This window comes from Hyla sarda, chromosome 9, assembly GCF_029499605.1.
Source record: "Hyla sarda isolate aHylSar1 chromosome 9, aHylSar1.hap1, whole genome shotgun sequence".
Lineage (NCBI taxonomy): Eukaryota > Metazoa > Chordata > Amphibia > Anura > Hylidae > Hyla > Hyla sarda.
This window is the reverse complement of record NC_079197.1, coordinates 18,584,420-18,604,357: the sequence shown is the minus strand read 5'-3', so window position 1 is coordinate 18,604,357 and position 19,938 is coordinate 18,584,420. Positions and strand designations below refer to the sequence as shown.

Here is a 19,938-nt window from a genome sequence, read left to right as displayed (position 1 = left end):
GGTCTGCCATAGCGAGGCGGGCAGGGGCAGTGGGGGACCCGGACCCAGGGTACAACCTCCAGGCGCTGGCCGTTGGCGATAATGGGTTGACAGCCCATACTGCTATGTTCCGTGCCCCTTTGTCGAATGTCAGAGATCAAGAATGTCCCAGACCTGTGTCTTGCCTCCTACTGACACTAGATAAAACTGATTACCTCACTTCCAGTGGGCAGGTATATCCTGCCAGGGAGGAGCAGACTTTTTTTTCCCTATTGTCAGCGCCTCCTAGTGGCAAAAGCATATACCCATCAGTATGTGTCCCCCAATGAAGAGCGACCGAGAAAACAAAAAAGTGCAAAAACAAAAAAAAAAGACTGGTCCTTAAGGGGTTATGTAAGGAAAGATTAGAACGTCTTTCAGTGATTAAAATTATTTCTACTGAAAACACTGGATTAGATCGTATTATGGCGACAGGTTTCCTTTAAAGGGGTATTCCAGCTTTATACATCTTATACCCTATCCAAAGGATAGGGGATAAAGATGTATGATCGCAGGGAAACCGCCGCTGGGGACCCCCGCAATCTCGGTGCAGCCCCCGACCTCTAGTGACGTCACCTGACCTCCCCGGTTATGAGGCAGTGCCTGGTGCAGAACTCCGGGGGCTGCACAGAGATCACAGGGGGCCCATGCAATCATACATCTTATCCCCTATCCTTTGGATAGGGGATATGATGTATGAAGCTGGAATGTTTTTCTAATCCTGGAATTTCATTTCATTTGTATGTATAAAACGTAAGACTACACATGGAAGATTCATCTCCACTACAAAATCAGCATATAAAGGACGTCACCTATATGTTGCATAAGATATATCGGTGAACATACACAGTATAGTTGACATGCGGTGACTTAAAACCAGGTATCAAGTCTGTAACTTTTCGGATTGACCCAAAGCTGTGTGCCCCTCCCATCTCCTTGATAAAAGCAGTAAAACAAACTCCCTCCATGTTTTCCTTAGTAAAGACACAACACAGTGAAGTACTAGCGTTTATTAAAGCACACTGCTTATATTGCTTCTTCAGGTGGCTAAATCCAAAGCTAAAACAATGACGAGACAAGGGATCGGTGCGAGAGGACATGCACAGCCAAAGTCAGCAGGCACAAGCAAGGGCTTTAATTCTGCTACGTCAGTTCACGAATAGCGAGCGCGTGAATTCCACGTAGTCGAACGCGGAGGGCAACTCTCGGCCCTTACTGTCCATGTATGGTTTCATGTGCGAGATGCAGTAATCTGCCTGTTCACGTGTAAGGTTCTGGAAAAAAGGAACAAACATGGAGATTAGAGGTTTGTTAAACATCCATACAATATCCTGCAAGACTTACAAAGTGATAAACTCCTTAATAAAGAAGGTTCTGTCATCTGAGCCAGTGTGGTCTAAAGCCATTGTATGAGCAGCTGACCCTTGTATAGTAGGGCCATACCCATGGATAGTGGAGCCCAAGAAAACTCTGTACAGAAAACTGAAGTGTATTTAAATTGGGTTTCCTTATCTTAGATTACATTCACACTGACATGTTTAGAGAGTTTCTTACTGTGGGTTTGAGCCGTAGCAGAAAATCTGCAGCAGATTATATTGACTTTAATGGCGTTTGCCACAGAGAACCTGCAGCAGGAAACTTTCTACACATCTGCTCGAGTGAACGTACCCATATAATGTTATGGTATAGCACTAGTATATGTATAAATACTATGTTACTGCCTGGTATATGTAACCTGGACCTGATGAAGGAGGTGGAGTCTTTAGAAACATGTTGTCCGCTACACCTCTGTATATACCTTTATTGAAAGGTTTATAGAGAATTACAAATAAACCTTTGTGCCGTTCCTCTATATAGCGGTGAATCGCTACGGTCACACATCTTTTTTATTTAGAAGATAGAAACCCCGGCCAGGGAGTCCACAGTTTTGCTGCAGAAAATCCGCAGAGGATTTTGCTACTATTGACTTCAATGCGTCAACAGAAAATCCGCAATAGAGGCAGATTTGCAGATTTTCCTTCGGACCCATTATAGTCAATGGTAGCAAAATCGGCTGCGGAAAATCTAAGGGGACGTTCACAAGGACGTATTAACTGCAGAAGTCTTTTTGATTGAGTGGGGTCCGAATGTTACTGACCCAAAGCAGGGGGCTGTGTGTTAGTAGAGCATCGTGCTAATAAATCTATAGGCCAGACCCCCACCAGTGATCGATATTGTTTATTGTTTGAACTGTGCAAGACCTAAGGTAGGGTTTTTCCAACCAGGGTTACTCCAGCTGTTGCAAAACTACAACTCCCAGCATGCTCGGACAGTCGAAGGCTGTCCGGGCATGCTGGTAGTTGTAGTTTTGCAACATCCGGAGGCACTCTGGTTGACAAACCCTACCCTATGACCTCCCTTGTGTGTGCATTTTGGTCTGCAGTGGTATTGCACCATATCTGGGTCTGAGGATCAGGCTGGGTTTTATCACCCACCGCCTGACTCTGTATAAGGAAACTTCCATCAGACAAAATAGGCCTATATTCTACATGAGAGGCCAGATAAGATGGCCGCCGTCCTCACCTGATATAGCTCTTCCTTTGTGACGTACGGTTTCTGCTCCTGACTGAGCGCTCGGAATGCACTTTCTATCTCCTCGCTGGACTTGACGTTCTCAGTTTCCCTGCTAATCATGAAGGCCATGTATTCCTGTAGGGACACGTGACCATCTCTGAAAAGAAGAACACATGGGCCTTGAGTGGGGAAGAACAATAACCACCACCACAAACACAACCACCACAAACAAACACAACCACCACCACAAACAAACACAACCACCACCACAAACAAACACAACCACCACCACAAACAAACACAACCACCACCACAAACAAACACAACCACCACCACAAACACAACCACCACCACAAACACCACAACCACCACCACAGTAGTCATTTACCACTTGTAGCCATCAGGGCACTCACCTGTTGGGATCTACAATGTCTAATATGTTTTCAAACTCCGGATCTGGTTCGCCTTCTTCCACCATGGGAAGGTCGTACCCCAGGGATCGCAAGCAAGACTTGAACTCCTGGTGGTTGAGGCGGCCGGATTTATCCTTGTCGAAGTGCCTGGATAATGGACAGGAGGAGGTTTCATTGTAGGGAAAATGAAGTCATGGAACGTGACAGATTCCACAGGTAGTGATGGGGCGTTACTCACTTGAACATCATGCTGAATTCTTTCAGGGCTTCTTCTGTTACTCCCGTTGTGTTTCTGAAAGAAAAAGCGCAATAAAATAAAGTTCCGTATCTGGACTCAAAAAGGGCTCATGTGTTCTTTATCTGATCAGGAACAAGGCCCAGGAAAATGCATTGGCTGAGGACTGTGCAATACTCTTGGACTTGCTAAGGCTATGTTCACACAGCAGAATTCTGCTCAGATTCTGTTCTGCAAAGCTTATGCGGAATTTTGGCAGCATTTTTGTGCTCTTAAAACACAGAATTCTGCAGAAATTCAAAGCCCCATTGACTTTAACCTCTTCACTCTTTAGCCTGTTTCGACCTTAAAGGGGTACTCTGCCGCTCAGCGATTGGAACAAACTGTTTCGAACGCTGGAGCCAGCAGCTCGTGATGTCACAGCCCTGCCCCCTCAATTCAAGTCTATGGGAGGGGGCATGACAGCAGTAATATACTGTCACGCCCCCTCTCATAGACTTGCATAGCGGGGGGTGGCGTCACACGGGGGCAGAGTCGTGATGTCACAATACTCCGGCCCGTGGTCGCCACCCGGCTGTTTGTGAGCTGGCACCGCAGCGTGCAGCTCAAACAGGTGGGTGGCGAATTCAAGATTGCGTGGGTACCCAGTGGCTGAACCCCCGCGGTGAGACATCTTATAAGATCTCTCAGGGCCGGAGTGCTCCTTTAAGGTCATTTTCCTTCCTCCCACACATCAGCCACCCCACCCATTGAAACAGTGTTTTCTAATCAGGGTGCCTACAGCTGTTGCAAAATTGAATCTGGACAGGCTCCCTCTGATCACCTGACTAGTGATGTCAGGTCTCGGCCTCACTGCAACCTGGAAAAGCCCAAGACATGAGTAATTTTGTATGCTGTTAAAAATAAATATTGGGGAGATAATCACAGAAGAATTGTGAGAAGACAGTCACACACAGGTACAGACACTATATTATAAACTACACGAACTTTACAGCCCCTGCAGCATAGTCAAAAAAAAAATTCCTGGAATACCCCTTTAACTTTCAGCCATAAATTCCTGAAGTAGTGACATGCGCTGTATCAGAATGCTGCACACACATTTATAGAGCCTCTTACCTGGCTTGGATTTGCTGCTCCAGGTTGTGTTGCATTCTCATGCCCAGCTGATCCAGTTGGTCCCACTGTTGTGCCAGCCCCACCGTACTGTGTTCCGTGTACTTGTTATCCAGGATCAACGCTTCCTCCATTGCGGCCCCGAGGTCCTCTATCTTCTTCAGCTGACTTCTCATTGCACGGATCTCTTGATGCTTCCTCTGGGGTGAAACAAAAATAGGCGACAAGTCAAGGACTACAATGTGTAAAGCAGTGTTTCCCAACCAGGGTGCCTCCAGCTGTTACAAAACTACGGCTGTCTGGGCATGCTGGGAGTTGTAGTTTCGCAACAGCTTGAAATTCCCAATTTGGAGACCAATACTTTAGCGGGAGCAGAGTTAGAACTTGTGGCCTGGTGCATGTACAAGCCCATATGGCACAATTTAGACTACCTTAGGGCAGTGTTTGCCAACCAGGGTGCATACCAGTTGTTGCAAAACTACAACTCCCAGCATGCCCCGGACAGCCAAAGGCTATTGACAATAAACAATCCAGCAGCAATAAAGCAGCTTTGAACACTGTTCCTATCTCATATAGCAATAATATAATGATCCCTCCCTTATTCACAGGATAGGGCAAAGTATATGATTACAGGGAGGGGTCTAACTATTAGGACTTCCAGCAATCTCAAAAATGGGGTTCAGGGTTCAGAGGATTTCTCATTGAACGGATCTCTTGATGCTTCCTCTGGGGTGAACCAAAATAGGCGGCAAGTCAAGACTACAATATGTAAAGCAGCGTTTCCCCAACCAGGGTGCCTCCAGCTGTTGCAAAACTACAACTCCCAGCATGCCGGCTGTCCAGGCATGCTGGGAGTTGTAGTTCTGCAACAGCTGGAGGCACCCTGGTTGGGAAACACAGGTGTAAAGTAACCAGAAAGTCAAGACCAGTGAATTCTTTACAAACCTTAGTGGCTTCCAGCTGAGACTCCAGCGTTCCAGACTCCTCCACCATACAAGACCTGCCCAAGACAAAGGATCAGTGAGCGTATGCGGGTGATGGTTTCATACAGATCCTTGCTGTTAACGTGGCACAACCAAAAAAAAGTGTCCTAATGGACTGTGCTTCATGTTAACAGTAAGGTCAGCAGAGCACATGTATTGATCCATGCCAAGCGCTGCTCTGCCACCACACATCTAACCAGTGTAGAAGAGCCAAGGTGCCCAAACACCACGAAAGCCTCTCTATATATATCAGCCACACTAGAGGTTAGTGAGCACTCACCGGAGGTCTAAAAAGAAGAAGACTAGGAACAAGGATGGACTCTAGATATGTCCTGCCATTCAGAGGTTACAGACTAACAATCCAGTGTTGGGTGCAAATAGCTACCTAGAACCAATCTGTGCAACACGTGGGGTTAAGAAACCACAGCAGATAGTGAATGATTACTATAGGGGGGGCAATGTACAGTGACCCCTCAACTTACAATGGCCTCAGGTTACAATATTTTCAGTCTTTTCTGAACCATTGTAACTTGACACCAGACTCACCATACAATGTACAGACAGTCCAGATCTGTGATACCGGTCAATGGCCGGAAGATCTGACCAATCAGAATGGACATTTCACTGGTAAAACCCCTGTATTACTGAAGTGTATGCACTGACTGGTGTCTGGTAGTGCCTCCTACAGTACAGGGAGGGATTACATGTTCTGTACTCTTTACCTGTATTACTGAAGTGTATGCACTGACTGGTGTCTGGTAGCGCCCCCTACAGTACAGGGAGGGATTACATGTTCTGTACTACTCTTTACCTGTATTACTGAAGTGTATGCACTGACTGGTGTCTGGTAGCACCCCTACGGTACAGGGAGGTATTACATGTTCTGTACTCTTTACTTGTACCAGGGTTAGCTGTTCCTTTGGACACCAGGTGAGGGCGGCTCCATGTTACTTTTTTAGGACACTGTTTACTGTACAGGACCCTGAAGAAGCCCCTGTCCTCTACATATAAAAGTAATAAAGATCTGCTGGGAGCTGTAATCACTGTCTATGTAAGGATTTGCTTTATCTATATTTGTTATCTACTTATCTTTCTTTAATCCTCACTTTTTCCTATTTTTTGGATGACATTTTTGGGCTTCGGAACAAATTATCAACTTTCCATAGAGTTCTGGTCTCAACATACAATGGTCGTCCTGGAACAGATTCATATTGTAACTTGAGGGACCTCTATATACTTTTAATCAATAGCTCTTTTCCACTATTGATGTTGTTTCCACCAATTTACACTACATAAAGTTGTGAGGCCAACAATGACCCAGGGCTGTCACCATCAGCTTGGAGATCCTAATCCCGTGTTTCCCAAGTAGGGTGCCTCCAGCTGTTGCAAAACTACAACTCCCAGCATGTCCGGAAAGCCAAAGGCTGTCCGGGCATGCTGGGAGTTGTAGTTTTGCAACAGCTGGAGGCACCCTGGTTAGGAAACAATGTCCTTATCTTCTTAAAGAGGTTATATGGGTTTAGAAAAACATAACTGCTTTCTTAAAATAAACAAAAAAAAAAAAAAAAAACACAGCACCACATCTGTCCTCAGGTTGTGTATGGTATTGCAGCTCAGTTCCATTGAAGTGTCCTTAACATCAGCACACACAACCTAAGGACAGGTGTTGTGCTGTTTTTGGAAGAAATTAGCTCTGATTTTTGCTTCCTGGACAATGCCTTTAAAGATAACTTATAAACAATTCCTGGAAGACAAGCTCCTACTGGAGATGTATGCAAGAGATTTACACTAAGATATTGGAAATAGAGGACTTAATGTCTGCAGGGTGCGAGCCTTGCTTCATGGGCTACACTAGCGGTGCAGGTAGGTGAACACTCCATCGCAGCAGTCCTTGGCAGTGAGAGTTAGTATAGGAAAGCAGAGTGCCAAAGAAAACCAGTGGAAGAATAGGAATAAAGAGGAAAACGCAACCTTCCAGATAGATCATCCCCAACTTCATACTGATACACACGTATGACTCTGCGATAGGCTATGCTAAAGAAGAGAGACCCAATGGTGAATTCCCCACACACAGGTATGGAAACAGAATGGCTGAGCGGAGCCCTCACTGACTTGTGCGACCATCCATACAACAAAGCAGCAAAAAAAAAAAAAAAATGTATATAATATTTTATTATATATATATATATATATATATATATATATATATATATATATAAAGTTGAAGCAAAGGCATGGATAAAGTCCAGTGGAGGAGGGACTAGCACTCCTCTGTGCTCTCTCCTTTCTGATGGCACTACTCTGTGCTGTTAGACAGGAGAGAGCACAGAGGAGTGCTATCAGACAGGAGAGAGAGAGAGCACAGAGGAGTGCTATCAGACAGGAGAGAGAGAGAGCACAGAGGAGTGCTATCAGACAGGAGAGAGAAAGCACAGAGGAGTGCTATCAGACAGGAGAGAGAAAGCACAGAGGAGTGCTATCAGACAGGAGAGAGAAAGCACAGAGGAGTGCTATCAGACAGGAGAGAGAGAGCACAGAGGAGTGCTATCAGACAGGAGAGAGAGAGCACAGAGGAGTGCTATCAGACAGGAGAGAGAGCACAGAGGAGTGCTATCAGACAGGAGAGAGAGCACAGAGGAGTGCTATCAGACAGGAGAGAGAGCACAGAGGAGTGCTATCAGACAGGAGAGAGAGCACAGAGGAGTGCTATCAGACAGGAGAGAGAGCACAGAGGAGTGCTATCAGACAGGAGAGAGAGCACAGAGGAGTGCTATCAGACAGGAGAGAGAGCACAGAGGAGTGCTATCAGACAGAGAGAGCACAGAGGAGTGCTATCAGACAGAGAGCACAGAGGAGTGCTATCAGACAGGAGAAAGAGCACAGAGGAGTGCTATCAGACAGGAGAGAGAGCACAGACGAGTGCTATCAGACAGAAGAGGGCACAGAGGAGTGCTATCAGACAGGAGAGAGAGCACAGAGGAGAGCTATCAGACAGGAGAGGGCACAGAGGAGTGCCATCAGACAGGAGAGGGCAGAGAGGAGTGCCATCAGACAGGAGAGGGCACAGAGGAGTGCCATCAGACAGGAGAGAGAGCACCGAGGAGTGCCATCAGACAGGAGAGAGAGCACCGAGGAGTGCCATCAGACAGGAGAGAGAGCACCGAGGAGTGCTATCAGACAGGAGAGAGAGCACCGAGGAGTGCTATAAGACAGGAGAGAGAGCACCGAGGAGTGCTATAAGACAGGAGAGAGCACAGAGGAGTACTAGCCCACCCTCACTTACTGGACGTTATTCATGCCTTTGCTTCAGCTCGGATAAAGCCATGATTTTATAAGCAATTTCTCTGGAGGAATTCAAGCATTAGGCTATGTTCACATGGTGGAATTTCCAAGTGGAATTCCACTGGAATATTCAGCTAGGAAATTCTGCTGCAGCAGAGTTCCGTTGATTTCGACAGAATTCTGCTGCACTGTGCATGTGGCAGAATTTTCACAACAGCCAGATCTGGCGCAGAAATCCCTATTTTAGCGTCCACAGCAAGAATAGACATGTCTATTCTTTCATTGGATTACGCTCAGAAATTCATTGCCAGCATATTTACAAGCGGTCCTAGTGCCCGCTGGAACTTTCAAACGTGCGGAATGTCGGCCAGTGATTTCCAGGCGGACATTCCGCACGGAATCGGTTGCGTGAACATAGCCTAACATTGCCTTCAGTGTTGTTCAAAGCAAGGAACCCTATTTGTAGCTGCTCCATGAATACGCTTAGTGACTCCTTCCAACCATAACGCCTTTGCACACACACACCGAAAATCAGTCACAAAGCAAGAACAAAAGCAGAATCACAAAATCTCAAAATACTAACCCGTCCAGTAGGTAGGTCCTATGGAGAGAGGCAAATGAAGGTAGCAGGAGACAGATCGGGGGGGAAAAGAACATACAAAAGTGAAAAACAAAACAAAAAACAATCATAGAATTACAATGCAATCTAACCAAATTACAGGTCAGTACGGAGCTACTGAACAACGGGGACAGGGTGAAGAACAAATACACTGCACAGGACAGAGATCATATTTGAGAGGGGAGGTCAGTAACCTGGTCTCCTGGATCCACTGGTGGAATGCATTGGCATGTTGGGCAAATTCCTGGCGCAGTTTGTCGTTTTCTTCCTGTCTTCTCTGTTCCTTCTGTAGCTCTAATTCACGCTCCTGGAGAAAGTAGTGATAGATTGTCAGTAGACTTAAATCAAGGATAATCCTTCCTAGTTATCTCTTTTTTTTGTCTTGGTGCTTTTACCTTTATGATCTTCTGCAAGTTGCGCCAAGTCTCCTCCAACGCCTCCATGGTGAACCAAGTGTAGGGATTGGATGCCACACGAAAACCTTTGATCTGTCGGTCCAGCTCGGCCAGTTGGTTGAAATCTGTCTGCGCGGAGCTGAGGGAGTTCCGGAATGCATCGTGTGCCTCGCGCAGGGCCTTGATTTCTTCCAAGGAATTACAGCGGACTGGGTCAGTCAAGTCCTCCTCCGCGTTCTCGAACCAGCTGTTGAAAGCCGATGCCTTCTTGGCGAATGTCAGGAACAAATCTTCAACCTACGAAAAGGGAGACTTAAAGATCATAAAGCCGGTGGTGGAACAGGAAACAAGATCTTTCCAAGATTTGAATTATTCTTTAGGGTGTATTCACACGCACCGTATTCTGTGCATTTAAAGGTGCACCGTCGTGCCGTAAGGTTCCAAAAGGATAGCGCAGCGTTTCCCAACCAGGGTGCCTCCAGCTGTTGCAAAACTACAACTCCCAGCATGCCCAGACAGCCTTCGGCTGTCTGGGCATGCTGGGAGTTGTAGTTTTGCAACAGCTGGAAGCACCCTGGTTTGAAAACACTGGGATCAGGTATATGTGTCTGATAGCGGGGGGTCCAACCAGAGTATGTCGACCCCCACACAAAGCCCTGGCGATCACACTCCCTCAATGTAGCTCTATGGGAGAGCCGGAGATCCAGTGTTCAGGAGAGGGCGAGTTGACCTCCGCTTCGTGCAGGGGTCGACACGCTCTGTTCCTGGGCATAGCCGGGTTGCCATGAAGGAGATAGAAGGTGGGTCCCAGCGACCAGACACTTATCCTCTATCTTTTGGATAAAAGATAAGTTTTATGGCACCACAATACTCCTTTAAATCTACACGGTATGTATAGAACACCGGACAGCACTCACCATTCAACGCAGCTTTATTGAAGTATTCCAGTAGAACCAGGCAAGTGCAGTGGTGGAGGCAAGGGACGTAACCGAGACAGACTGTTTCACGCTCTCACAGTGCTTCTTCAAACCGGCTTGAAGCGCTGTGAGCATGAAACAGTCTGTCTCGGTTATGTCCCTTGCCTCCACCACTGCACTTGCCCGGTTCTACTGGAATGCTTCAATAAAGCTCAGTTGAATGGTGAGTGCTGTCCTGTCTTCTATACGTACCGTGTATTGTGAATTCTCCCGGATATTGCACCACTGATATCAACTTCACTCTGGTTGTCACCACCGCACTCCACCGTTCTACACATCCAGACAGCCTTAGTCTTGTTAGTGGCGGACCATCCTACTCTCTTCTACCTACTCCTTTAAATCTGCTGCTTTATATCCTGCGCATCCAACATATGCAGGATACTGTACGTGTTAATCGACCCTTAACGTTACAATCCCCCCGTTCCATTAACAAATGGATAAATCAAATATACTTGCCTTTCTGTAATGCTCCTGAGCCTCCAGAAGCTTCTTCTTTCGGGCAGCAGAGTTGTCCAGCAGCTGGTTCCACCTCTTCATAAGGGAGGCATGCCGGCTCTCAATAGCCCTGGACTGCACGTGCTTGGCAGCAAGTAACTGGTCTTTCAGTGCAGTGATATTGGTGATTCCTTCCTGCTGGAATGCCTGGAGACCGGCGTCAAAGGTTTCCTGAGAGAAAACGGAAACATGTATTGTTCAGTATTACAGATGAGAATGTAATCACATAACCCTGGAACATGTCTCAGACCATGCTTACCTGCTTAGTAAGTAATGTCTGCACAGAGGACAGGTCTCTGCCGTAGTCATCGGTCTTCAGACTGTTCTCCTTCTCGCCTGCAGAACAGACATGGAGATTATAACGTGTGTGTACCTATATCTGGTGCACCGTATAGCATTGTCTGTAAAACTCACCAATCCATGATTCCACCACATCCGCTTTCCAGTTGAACTGAAGGAAGGCGGAGTTCTCATCCAGTTTAGCCTTGCGTTGGGCAGCTGCCTTCTCAAGCTCGGACACTTTTCCACGAAGACCTTGCATCTTCGCTGTTATATTATCCACATGGTGATTATTCTAGAAGGAAGAAAGGAAAAGGTTTTTGCTTGTTTGACCGGCAGCTGCTTGACTACAACACAGCCAGACGCCGACAGCCTTACCTTCTGGATGAGGTCTTCACCGTTGGCACAGACATCATGAACTCTGTCCTTGTGGACTGTAAAGTCGGTCTCAAACGCCTCGTGCTTTTTCAGTAATCCCTGTCAAATGAAGAAACATAGGAAGGTTGTTTTGAAAGCAGGCTATATGCTTCGTAGGATAGATTATATAATCACTACTGCCAATTCACCTTTATCAGAAAAAAATACAAGAAAATCCCTCAGTAGGCGCTACTTTTCCAAATGGAATCACAAAGAAGATGATCTATAGTAAAGTTGTTCTTTATTTACCAATGACGCGTTTCGGGTATACACCCTTCCTCAGATTGCTATTCTGAGGAAGGGTGTATACCCGAAACGAGTCATTGGTAAATAAAGAACAACATTACTATATATCATCATCATCATCTTCAGTGTGATTCCATTTGGAGAGGTAGCTCCTAGAGAGGGATTTTCTTGTATTTTTTCTGCTTCATTCATGGACGGACCAAGGCCTGTCTTCACATCCGGCATCGCAACACTCCTAGGAATACATTGAATCTCTGTATCCACTATGTTCGGGTGATATGCGCATATGTATTGCGCTTCAGGTGAGCAGAATACTAGCTTTTACTAACTTTGGAATAATGGGATAACGCACTAGGCGCCTCGTGTGGTTTTTCTTTTTGTCTTCATTTTCTACTAATTCACCTGTATGGCGGCCAAAGTGTCACCATAGTCTTCACTGGCCACAAGAGTCATCTTCTCATTGATCCAGGCTTCTTCTTCTTCCACATTGGCAACAAATTGCTGATACTCTAGAGACTCTTCCAGGCGCTGGCCCCTGTAAATTCAACAAGACAACTGTAAAGATGGCAGGATAATTATATACAGTAATATGCAGTCTATATGGTAGTAAATCAGAGGGTAATGAGAACAATCAGCTCCCCCAGCTTGCAGATAACCCGGCCCGAGCTCCCAGACCTGTGTCTTGCCTACTGCTGACACTAGCTAAAACGGATTACCTCACTGCAGGTGGGCGGGTATATCCTGCCAGGGAGGAGCCGACTTTTTTTTCCTATTGTCAGCGCCTCCTAGTGGCAAGAGCATATACCCATCTGTAAGGTGTCCCCCAATGATGAGCGACTGAGAAATCTTGATTTTTATTTAATCACAGCAGGAATACACACGAACTAGCAAAAGTGAGTCAATGGGTACTGTACAGCACTGTATGTGCGTACAGTCCCATCCGGTTTTTGACTTTGCACAGTTTTTTTTCTTGGAATTTCAATCAAACAAGTGAAACTTTATTCAAAATGGAGTGAAAAGTTAAAAACGTATATATGTTTTTTTCTTAAAAACGGATGCAACCGGACATAATTTTTCAAACCGTATATGGTTTTTAACTATACGGGTTGGAATATTTACACACGTTTTGATTAGAGATGAGCGAACTTACAGTAAATTCGATTCGTCACGAACTTCTCGGCTCGGCAGTTGATGTCTTATCCTGCATAAATTAGTTCAGCTTTCAGGTGCTCCGGTGGGCTGGAAAAGGTGGATACAGTCCTAGGAGACTCTTTCCTAGGACTGTATCCACCTTTTCCAGCTAATTTATGAACCAATTTATGCAGGATAAGTCATCAACTGCCGAGCCGAGAAGTTCGTGACAAATCGAATTTACTGTAATTTCGCTCATCTCTAGTTTTGATACAGTTTAGTCAGGTTTTGAGGAATCCGTTTTCTCATCAAAAACCTGATACGGGAACTGTAATGCAAAAACGTGGTGTGAATGCACCCTTACAACTTTAGCCAATCACTCCAACAACACAGTAATTCCCAACCAGGGTGCCTTCAGCTGTTACAAAACTACAACTCCCAGGATGCCCGGACAGCCGAAGGCTGTCCGGGCATCCTGGGAGTTGTAGTTTTGCAACAGCTGGGGGCACCCTGGTTGGGAATCACTGGTCTATACGGTAATGAACCAGACTTCTCACCTGGCTGATGCCTGCTGCTTCAGTTCCTTCCAGTGTTCCACAAACTGAGCCAGTCTTTGCTGGATCTCTTCCTTTCCAATAGTATTGTCATCAGATAGCTTCTTACCAGTGTCCAGCACGCCCTATAAAAAACAAAAATAGAAAAAAAACAAAAATAGAAAGAAAAAAAATAAAAGGACTCTCAATATGGTTTTCTATCACAGTAACAAACTAACAGGTCTCATTTTACATCAAATATTAGGAGGAGGAGAACAGTCTCTATAACTACCTGAATAGCCGGCTCATGAGCAGCAAGTTCGGCTTCCAACCTCTTGTGTTTCTTTCTCAGGTTCTGCACCCCGGTGAGATCTCTTCCGTAGTCATCAGATCCAACCAGCAGCTTCTTTTCTCTGAAAGTGATAAAAGTGTAGATGGAAATTCCTTCCTCTATAGACAGAGACACAGCCGACAGCTGAACCCCCTATGTCACTTACTTGATCCAGGACTCCTCATCATCAAGGTCCCTGAAGAACTGATGAAGGCGATGGGACTCATTCAGCCTGCTGCGGCGGGCAGTGGCCATGCTTTTGATGCGTTGGAAGCGGTCGTTGATGGCATCACGCTTCTCCTTCACTTGGGTGGTATCGAAGGCGCTGCTGGTCATCAGGCTGTCAGCTTGTCCGTTCAGATCCTTCAGACGATCCTGTGAGAGAATTACAAAGATCGTGTAGGGAACCGGAGCTGTATATTGTGCCGTCATGTTATGTGTGGTGAATGTATTATTTGTTGTATAAGTCAGTGTTTCCCAACCAGGGTGTCTCCAGCTGTTTCAAAACTACAACTTCCAGCATGCCTGGACAGCCTTCGAGAGAGCCTGAGAGAAAAGAATACAAGCGTGTGTGTGTGTATGTGCGCGCACGTTCAAGTCCCTAGGCAGTGTTGCCCAACCAGGGTGCCTCCAGATGTTGCTAAACTACAACTCCCAGCATGCCTGGACAGCCTTCGAGAGAGCCTGAGAGAAAATACAAGCGCGCGCGTGCGTGCGTGCGTGCGCGCGCAAGTCCCTAGACCAGTGTTTCCCAACCGGGGTGCCTCCAGATGTTGCAAAACTAAAACTCTCAGCATGCCTGGAAAGCCTTCGAGAGAGCCTGAGAGAAAAGAATACAAACTGTGTGTGTGCGCGCGCGTAAGTCCCTAGGCCAGACCAGGGTGCCTCCAGCTGTTGCAAAACTACAACTCCCAGCCTGCCCGGACAGCCTTCGGCTGTCCGGGCAGGCTGGGAGTTGTAGTTTTGCAACAGCTGGAGGCACCCTGGTTGGGCAACATTGGTATATGTATTTGAAAATTGATTGCTAATAAAGTTATTTTCAATAAAAAAAAATTTTATGAGCCTCTGATCGTCCATTCAACTTTTGGTATATAGACTGTGATTAATGCTCACCTCATGGGCAGAGATGTCGGCTTCCAGCAGCTGGTGTTTCTTGAGCAGGTTATTGACAGAAGCCAAGTCCTTTCCGTAATCCTCAGAGGCAAGCAAGGCCTCCACCTGGTGACAATGAGACCAATGAAAAGTTGTGTGAACTGTGCAGATCCATCCATAATCTTCATTTTTTACAGATTAAAATAATCGATCTTACCTCTGAGAGCCAAAAATCAAAGTCCTTGATGCCGGTGTTGAAGTTCTGCTGTTTGTTGGCCTCCTTCAGCTTCTGGCTTTTCTCTGCAGACTTATGGACCAAAAATTGCCACTGATCTGCCAAGGCTGCCAATCGGGCCTGAAATACACAGAGATGAGGGTGCAAGTTGTTCATTTAAAGGGGGTACTCCAGTGGAAATATTATAAAAAAATATATATATATATATTTAATAATATATATATATATATATATATTTAATAATATATATATATATATATATATATATATTTAATAATATAATATATATATATTTAATTATATATATATATATTTAATAATATAATATATATATATTTAATTATATATATATATTTAATTTTATATATATATATATATATATATATATATATATATATATATATATATATATATATATATATAATTTTTTTTTTCCTCTTCTTAATAATATAATATATATATTTTTTTTAAATCAATTGGTGCCAGTGAGTTAAACAGATTTGTAAATTTCTTCTATTAAAAAAATCTTAATCCTTCCAGTACTTATTAGCGGCTGTATACTACAGAGAAAATGCTCTTCTTTTTTTATTTCTTTTCTGTCACGACCACAGTGCTCTCTGCTGACACCTCTGGCCATGTCAGGAACTGCCCAGAGCAGGAGAAAATCTGGACAGTTCCTAAAATGGACAGGTGTCAGCAGAGCACTGTGGTCAGACTGAAAAGAAAACCCAAAAGAAAAAGAACTTCCTCTGTAGTATAAAGCCGCTAATAAGTACTGGAAGGATTAAGATATTTTAATAGAAGTAATTTGCAAATCTGTTTAACTTTCTGGCACCAGTTGATTAAAAAAAAAAAAAATAAATAAAAAGTACACCTTTAAAGGGGTTGTTCAGCAAGCCAGTAAGTGATTTTTCCTTTAAAGCAAAGTTACCAACCCAATAAGCCCAATGCCGCTCACCTTCACAGCATCTTCACTGCCAGCACAAGCTCCACGATCAATGAGGGAATTGCCCATATCGATGACGCCACGGATACGGTCTGCGTTGGCATGAAGCTCTGCCTCAAAGGCCTGGTGTTTCTGGTGTTTGCTCTGCCGGACAAGAAGCAATAAGTCACTTTAAGAACATCTAAGAAGCGAAGGACTCTAAACCTAACCTCGTTCCCATAAAGTTGTTAACCCCTCAGACCCAGTCCTTGTTTAACATGTTTCCCTGATCCCACAACCAGGTAGAAGTAATAAGAGTGGCTACTGCTAAGTTTTCGATAAAACCCTTAAAGGGGTATTCCAGGAAAAAACTTTTTTTTTTATATATCAACTGGCTCCAGAAAGTTAAACAGATTTGTAAATTACTTCTATTAAAAAATCTTAAAGGGGTACTCCGGTGAATTATTATTATTATTTTTTTAAATCAACTGGTGCCAGAAGGTTTAACAGATTTGTAAATGACTTCCATTAAAAAATTTCAATCCTTCCTGTACCTATTAGCTACTGAATACTACAGTGGAAATTCTTTTCTTTTTGAAACACAGAGCTCTCTGCTGACATCATGACCACAGTGCTCTCTGCTAACATCTCTGTCCATTTTAGGAACTGTCCAGAGCAGCATATGTTTGCTATGGGGATTTCCTTTTACTCTGGACAGTTCCTAAAATGGACAGAGATGTCAGCAGAGAGCACTGTGCTCGTGGTGTCAGCAGACAGCTCTGTGTTTTAAACGGAAAAGAATTTCCACTGAAGTATTCAGCAGCTAATAAGTACAGGAAGGATTAAGATTTTTTAATAGAAGTAATTTACAAATCTCTTTAACTTTCTGGCACCAGTTGATTAAAAAGAAAAAAAAAAAGTTTTTCACCGGAGTACCCCTTTAATCCTTTCAGTACTTAGAAAAGAACAACCTTAACTTCAGAAGCTCATAAGTGTTCTCTAATGACACGTGTCTCGGGAAACGCCCAGTTTAGAAGAGGTTTGCTATGGGGATTTGCTTCTAAACTGGGCGGTTTCTGAGACAGGTGTCATCAGAGAGCACTTAGACAGAAAAGAACAAGCTTAACTTCAGAAGCTCATAAGTACTGAAAGGATTAAGATTTTTTAATAGAAGTAATTTACAAATCTGTTTAACTTTCTGGAGCCAGTTGATCTATTAAAAAAAAAAAAGTTTTTTCCTGGAATACCCCTTTAAATATAGAGAGCGCAATTGGATTATTATTATAATGGACGTGTGTGTGAACCAGGGAAACATGGAAGCCCAGAAAGCCCAAGAAATGTAATGAAGACACATAACATGACTATCTACAAAGAAAATAATGGAACATTCCACAGAAAACCAGTCTGGGACTGAACACGTTCTGCATGAAGTACAGGGCACAGGGATCACTGTGAAATTCATGGACTGGGATGTTATAGTGGTCACCAGTTCAGGGAGACGGATACGGATTTTGTTTGGCCTCATATCCTACTCTTTATAGGAGATGAAGGTGATCACGGTGGACGCTTCCTGCAACGTTGACAACTATTTAGAACAGATTTTCTTTTCGTTTGGTACAAAGTTTTGCACAAAAGCTGCATGCACACTGCTGGCTGCCATTTTTGGCGTAGACAAGTGATCTGACATCAGAATATGACATCACCACCAGTTCCTGTGTCTTTGACAAGTTCAGTAATAATTTAGGACAGTGTTTCCCAACCAGGGTGCCTCCAGCTGTTGCAAAACTACAACTCCCAGCATGCCTGGACAGCCAAAGGCTGTCCAGGCATGCTGGGAGTTGTAGTTTTGCAACAGCTGGAGGCACCCTGGTTGGGAAACACTAATTTAGGTTATACTCATGGGGCTGCATTCCCCAATGACACGAGGGGGTGAATTGATACTACCAAATATCCAACAACCCCTCCTAATGGCACCATGAGGGTCATGTCCTAGTGGAATACAAGGAATTGACTATAGGACAATGTTTTCTCCCTATACTAGTTCTCCAGTATTGGCTCCGGTCATCCTCTGGTGTAGTCTGATAATAAATGGAGGAGGAGACGTGCCTCCCTCCATCAGACTTCATGCAGAGTGTAAGCCCCAGAACCCCATGGTAGTACCAGCCACAAGGATAACTAAGGACTAGAACAAAACCAACACAACCGGGTTGTTTAGAGGATGAAGAAACATTTTAATGTTACAACATATAGGAGATGAGACACAGGGAAGAAAGAGCGCTTCCTGACCACTTACCAGTAATTTGGAAAGCTATAAAAAACAGATTAAAAAAAGAAGAATGCATTGAGTACATGAAGCATAAATTAGGCTGCAACAACAATGGCAATTCTTGGTTTAATACAGTTATTAGGGGATAGGCTCATTTGGATACTCTGGTCTATATGTGACGCAGCTGCAGACAGGGACCGGCTGAGGAGTGACGCGGCTGCGGACAGGGACCGGCTGAGGAGTGACGCGGCTGCGGACAGGGACCGGCTGAGGAGTGACGCGGCTGCGGACAGGGACCGGCTGAGGAGTGACGCGGCTGCGGACAGGGACCGGCTGAGGAGTGACGCGGCTGCGGACAGGGACCGGCTGAGGAGTGACGCGGCTGCGGACAGGGACCGGCTGAGGAGTGACGCGGCTGCGGACAGGGACCGGCTGAGGAGTGACGCGGCTGCGGACAGGGACCGGCTGAGGAGTGACGCGGCTGCGGACAGGGACCGGCTGAGGAGTGACGCGGCTGCGGACAGGGACCGGCTGAGGAGTGACGCGGCTGCGGACAGGGACCGGCTGAGGAGTGACGCGGCTGCGGACAGGGACCGGCTGAGGAGTGACGCGGCTGCGGACAGGGACCGGCTGAGGAGTGACGCGGCTGCGGACAGGGACCGGCTGAGGAGTGACGCGGCTGCGGACAGGGACCGGCTGAGGAGTGACGCGGCTGCGGACAGGGACCGGCTGAGGAGTGACGCGGCTGCGGACAGGGACCGGCTGAGGAGTGACGCGGCTGCGGACAGGGACCGGCTGAGGAGTGACGCGGCTGCGGACAGGGACCGGCTGAGGAGTGACGCGGCTGCGGACAGGGACCGGCTGAGGAGTGACGCGGCTGCGGACAGGGACCGGCTGAGGAGTGACGCGGCTGCGGACAGGGACCGGCTGAGGAGTGACGCGGCTGCGGACAGGGACCGGCTGAGGAGTGACGCGGCTGCGGACAGGGACCGGCTGAGGAGTGACGCGGCTGCGGACAGGGACCGGCTGAGGAGTGACGCGGCTGCGGACAGGGACCGGCTGAGGAGTGACGCGGCTGCGGACAGGGACCGGCTGAGGAGTGACGCGGCTGCGGACAGGGACCGGCTGAGGAGTGACGCGGCTGCGGACAGGGACCGGCTGAGGAGTGACGCGGCTGCGGACAGGGACCGGCTGAGGAGTGACGCGGCTGCGGACAGGGACCGGCTGAGGAGTGACGCGGCTGCGGACAGGGACCGGCTGAGGAGTGACGCGGCTGCGGACAGGGACCGGCTGAGGAGTGACGCGGCTGCGGACAGGGACCGGCTGAGGAGTGACGCGGCTGCGGACAGGGACCGGCTGAGGAGTGACGCGGCTGCGGACAGGGACCGGCTGAGGAGTGA

General features: G+C 46.2%; 1 protein-coding gene across 5 annotated transcripts in view; it reads right to left on the bottom strand.

The window, feature by feature from the left end:
* Positions 1-1,013: 1,013 nt before the first annotated feature.
* SPTAN1 (spectrin alpha, non-erythrocytic 1) overlaps positions 1,014-19,938 on the bottom strand; it is an 86,718-nt gene continuing 67,793 nt past the window's right edge. For 3 of the 5 annotated variants that reach the window (XM_056539766.1, XM_056539765.1, XM_056539769.1), the window contains 21 exons: positions 18,566-18,580; positions 16,306-16,437; positions 15,330-15,467; positions 15,134-15,238; positions 14,187-14,395; positions 13,982-14,102; positions 13,714-13,835; positions 12,428-12,560; positions 11,741-11,839; positions 11,498-11,657; positions 11,343-11,419; positions 11,045-11,254; positions 9,612-9,908; positions 9,411-9,523; positions 9,181-9,198; positions 5,278-5,332; positions 4,336-4,532; positions 3,223-3,276; positions 2,985-3,131; positions 2,581-2,728; positions 1,014-1,292 (listed from right to left, as the gene is read on the bottom strand). In XM_056539766.1, coding sequence (XP_056395741.1) covers positions 1,167-1,292; positions 2,581-2,728; positions 2,985-3,131; positions 3,223-3,276; positions 4,336-4,532; positions 5,278-5,332; positions 9,181-9,198; positions 9,411-9,523; positions 9,612-9,908; positions 11,045-11,254; positions 11,343-11,419; positions 11,498-11,657; positions 11,741-11,839; positions 12,428-12,560; positions 13,714-13,835; positions 13,982-14,102; positions 14,187-14,395; positions 15,134-15,238; positions 15,330-15,467; positions 16,306-16,437; positions 18,566-18,580 — 2,676 coding nt within the window. In that variant the 3' untranslated portion in view covers positions 1,014-1,166. The remainder of the gene's footprint in view (positions 1,293-2,580; positions 2,729-2,984; positions 3,132-3,222; positions 3,277-4,335; positions 4,533-5,277; positions 5,333-9,180; positions 9,199-9,410; positions 9,524-9,611; positions 9,909-11,044; positions 11,255-11,342; positions 11,420-11,497; positions 11,658-11,740; positions 11,840-12,427; positions 12,561-13,713; positions 13,836-13,981; positions 14,103-14,186; positions 14,396-15,133; positions 15,239-15,329; positions 15,468-16,305; positions 16,438-18,565; positions 18,581-19,938) is intronic. The other 2 variants (XM_056539767.1, XM_056539770.1) reach the window with 1 other exon arrangement.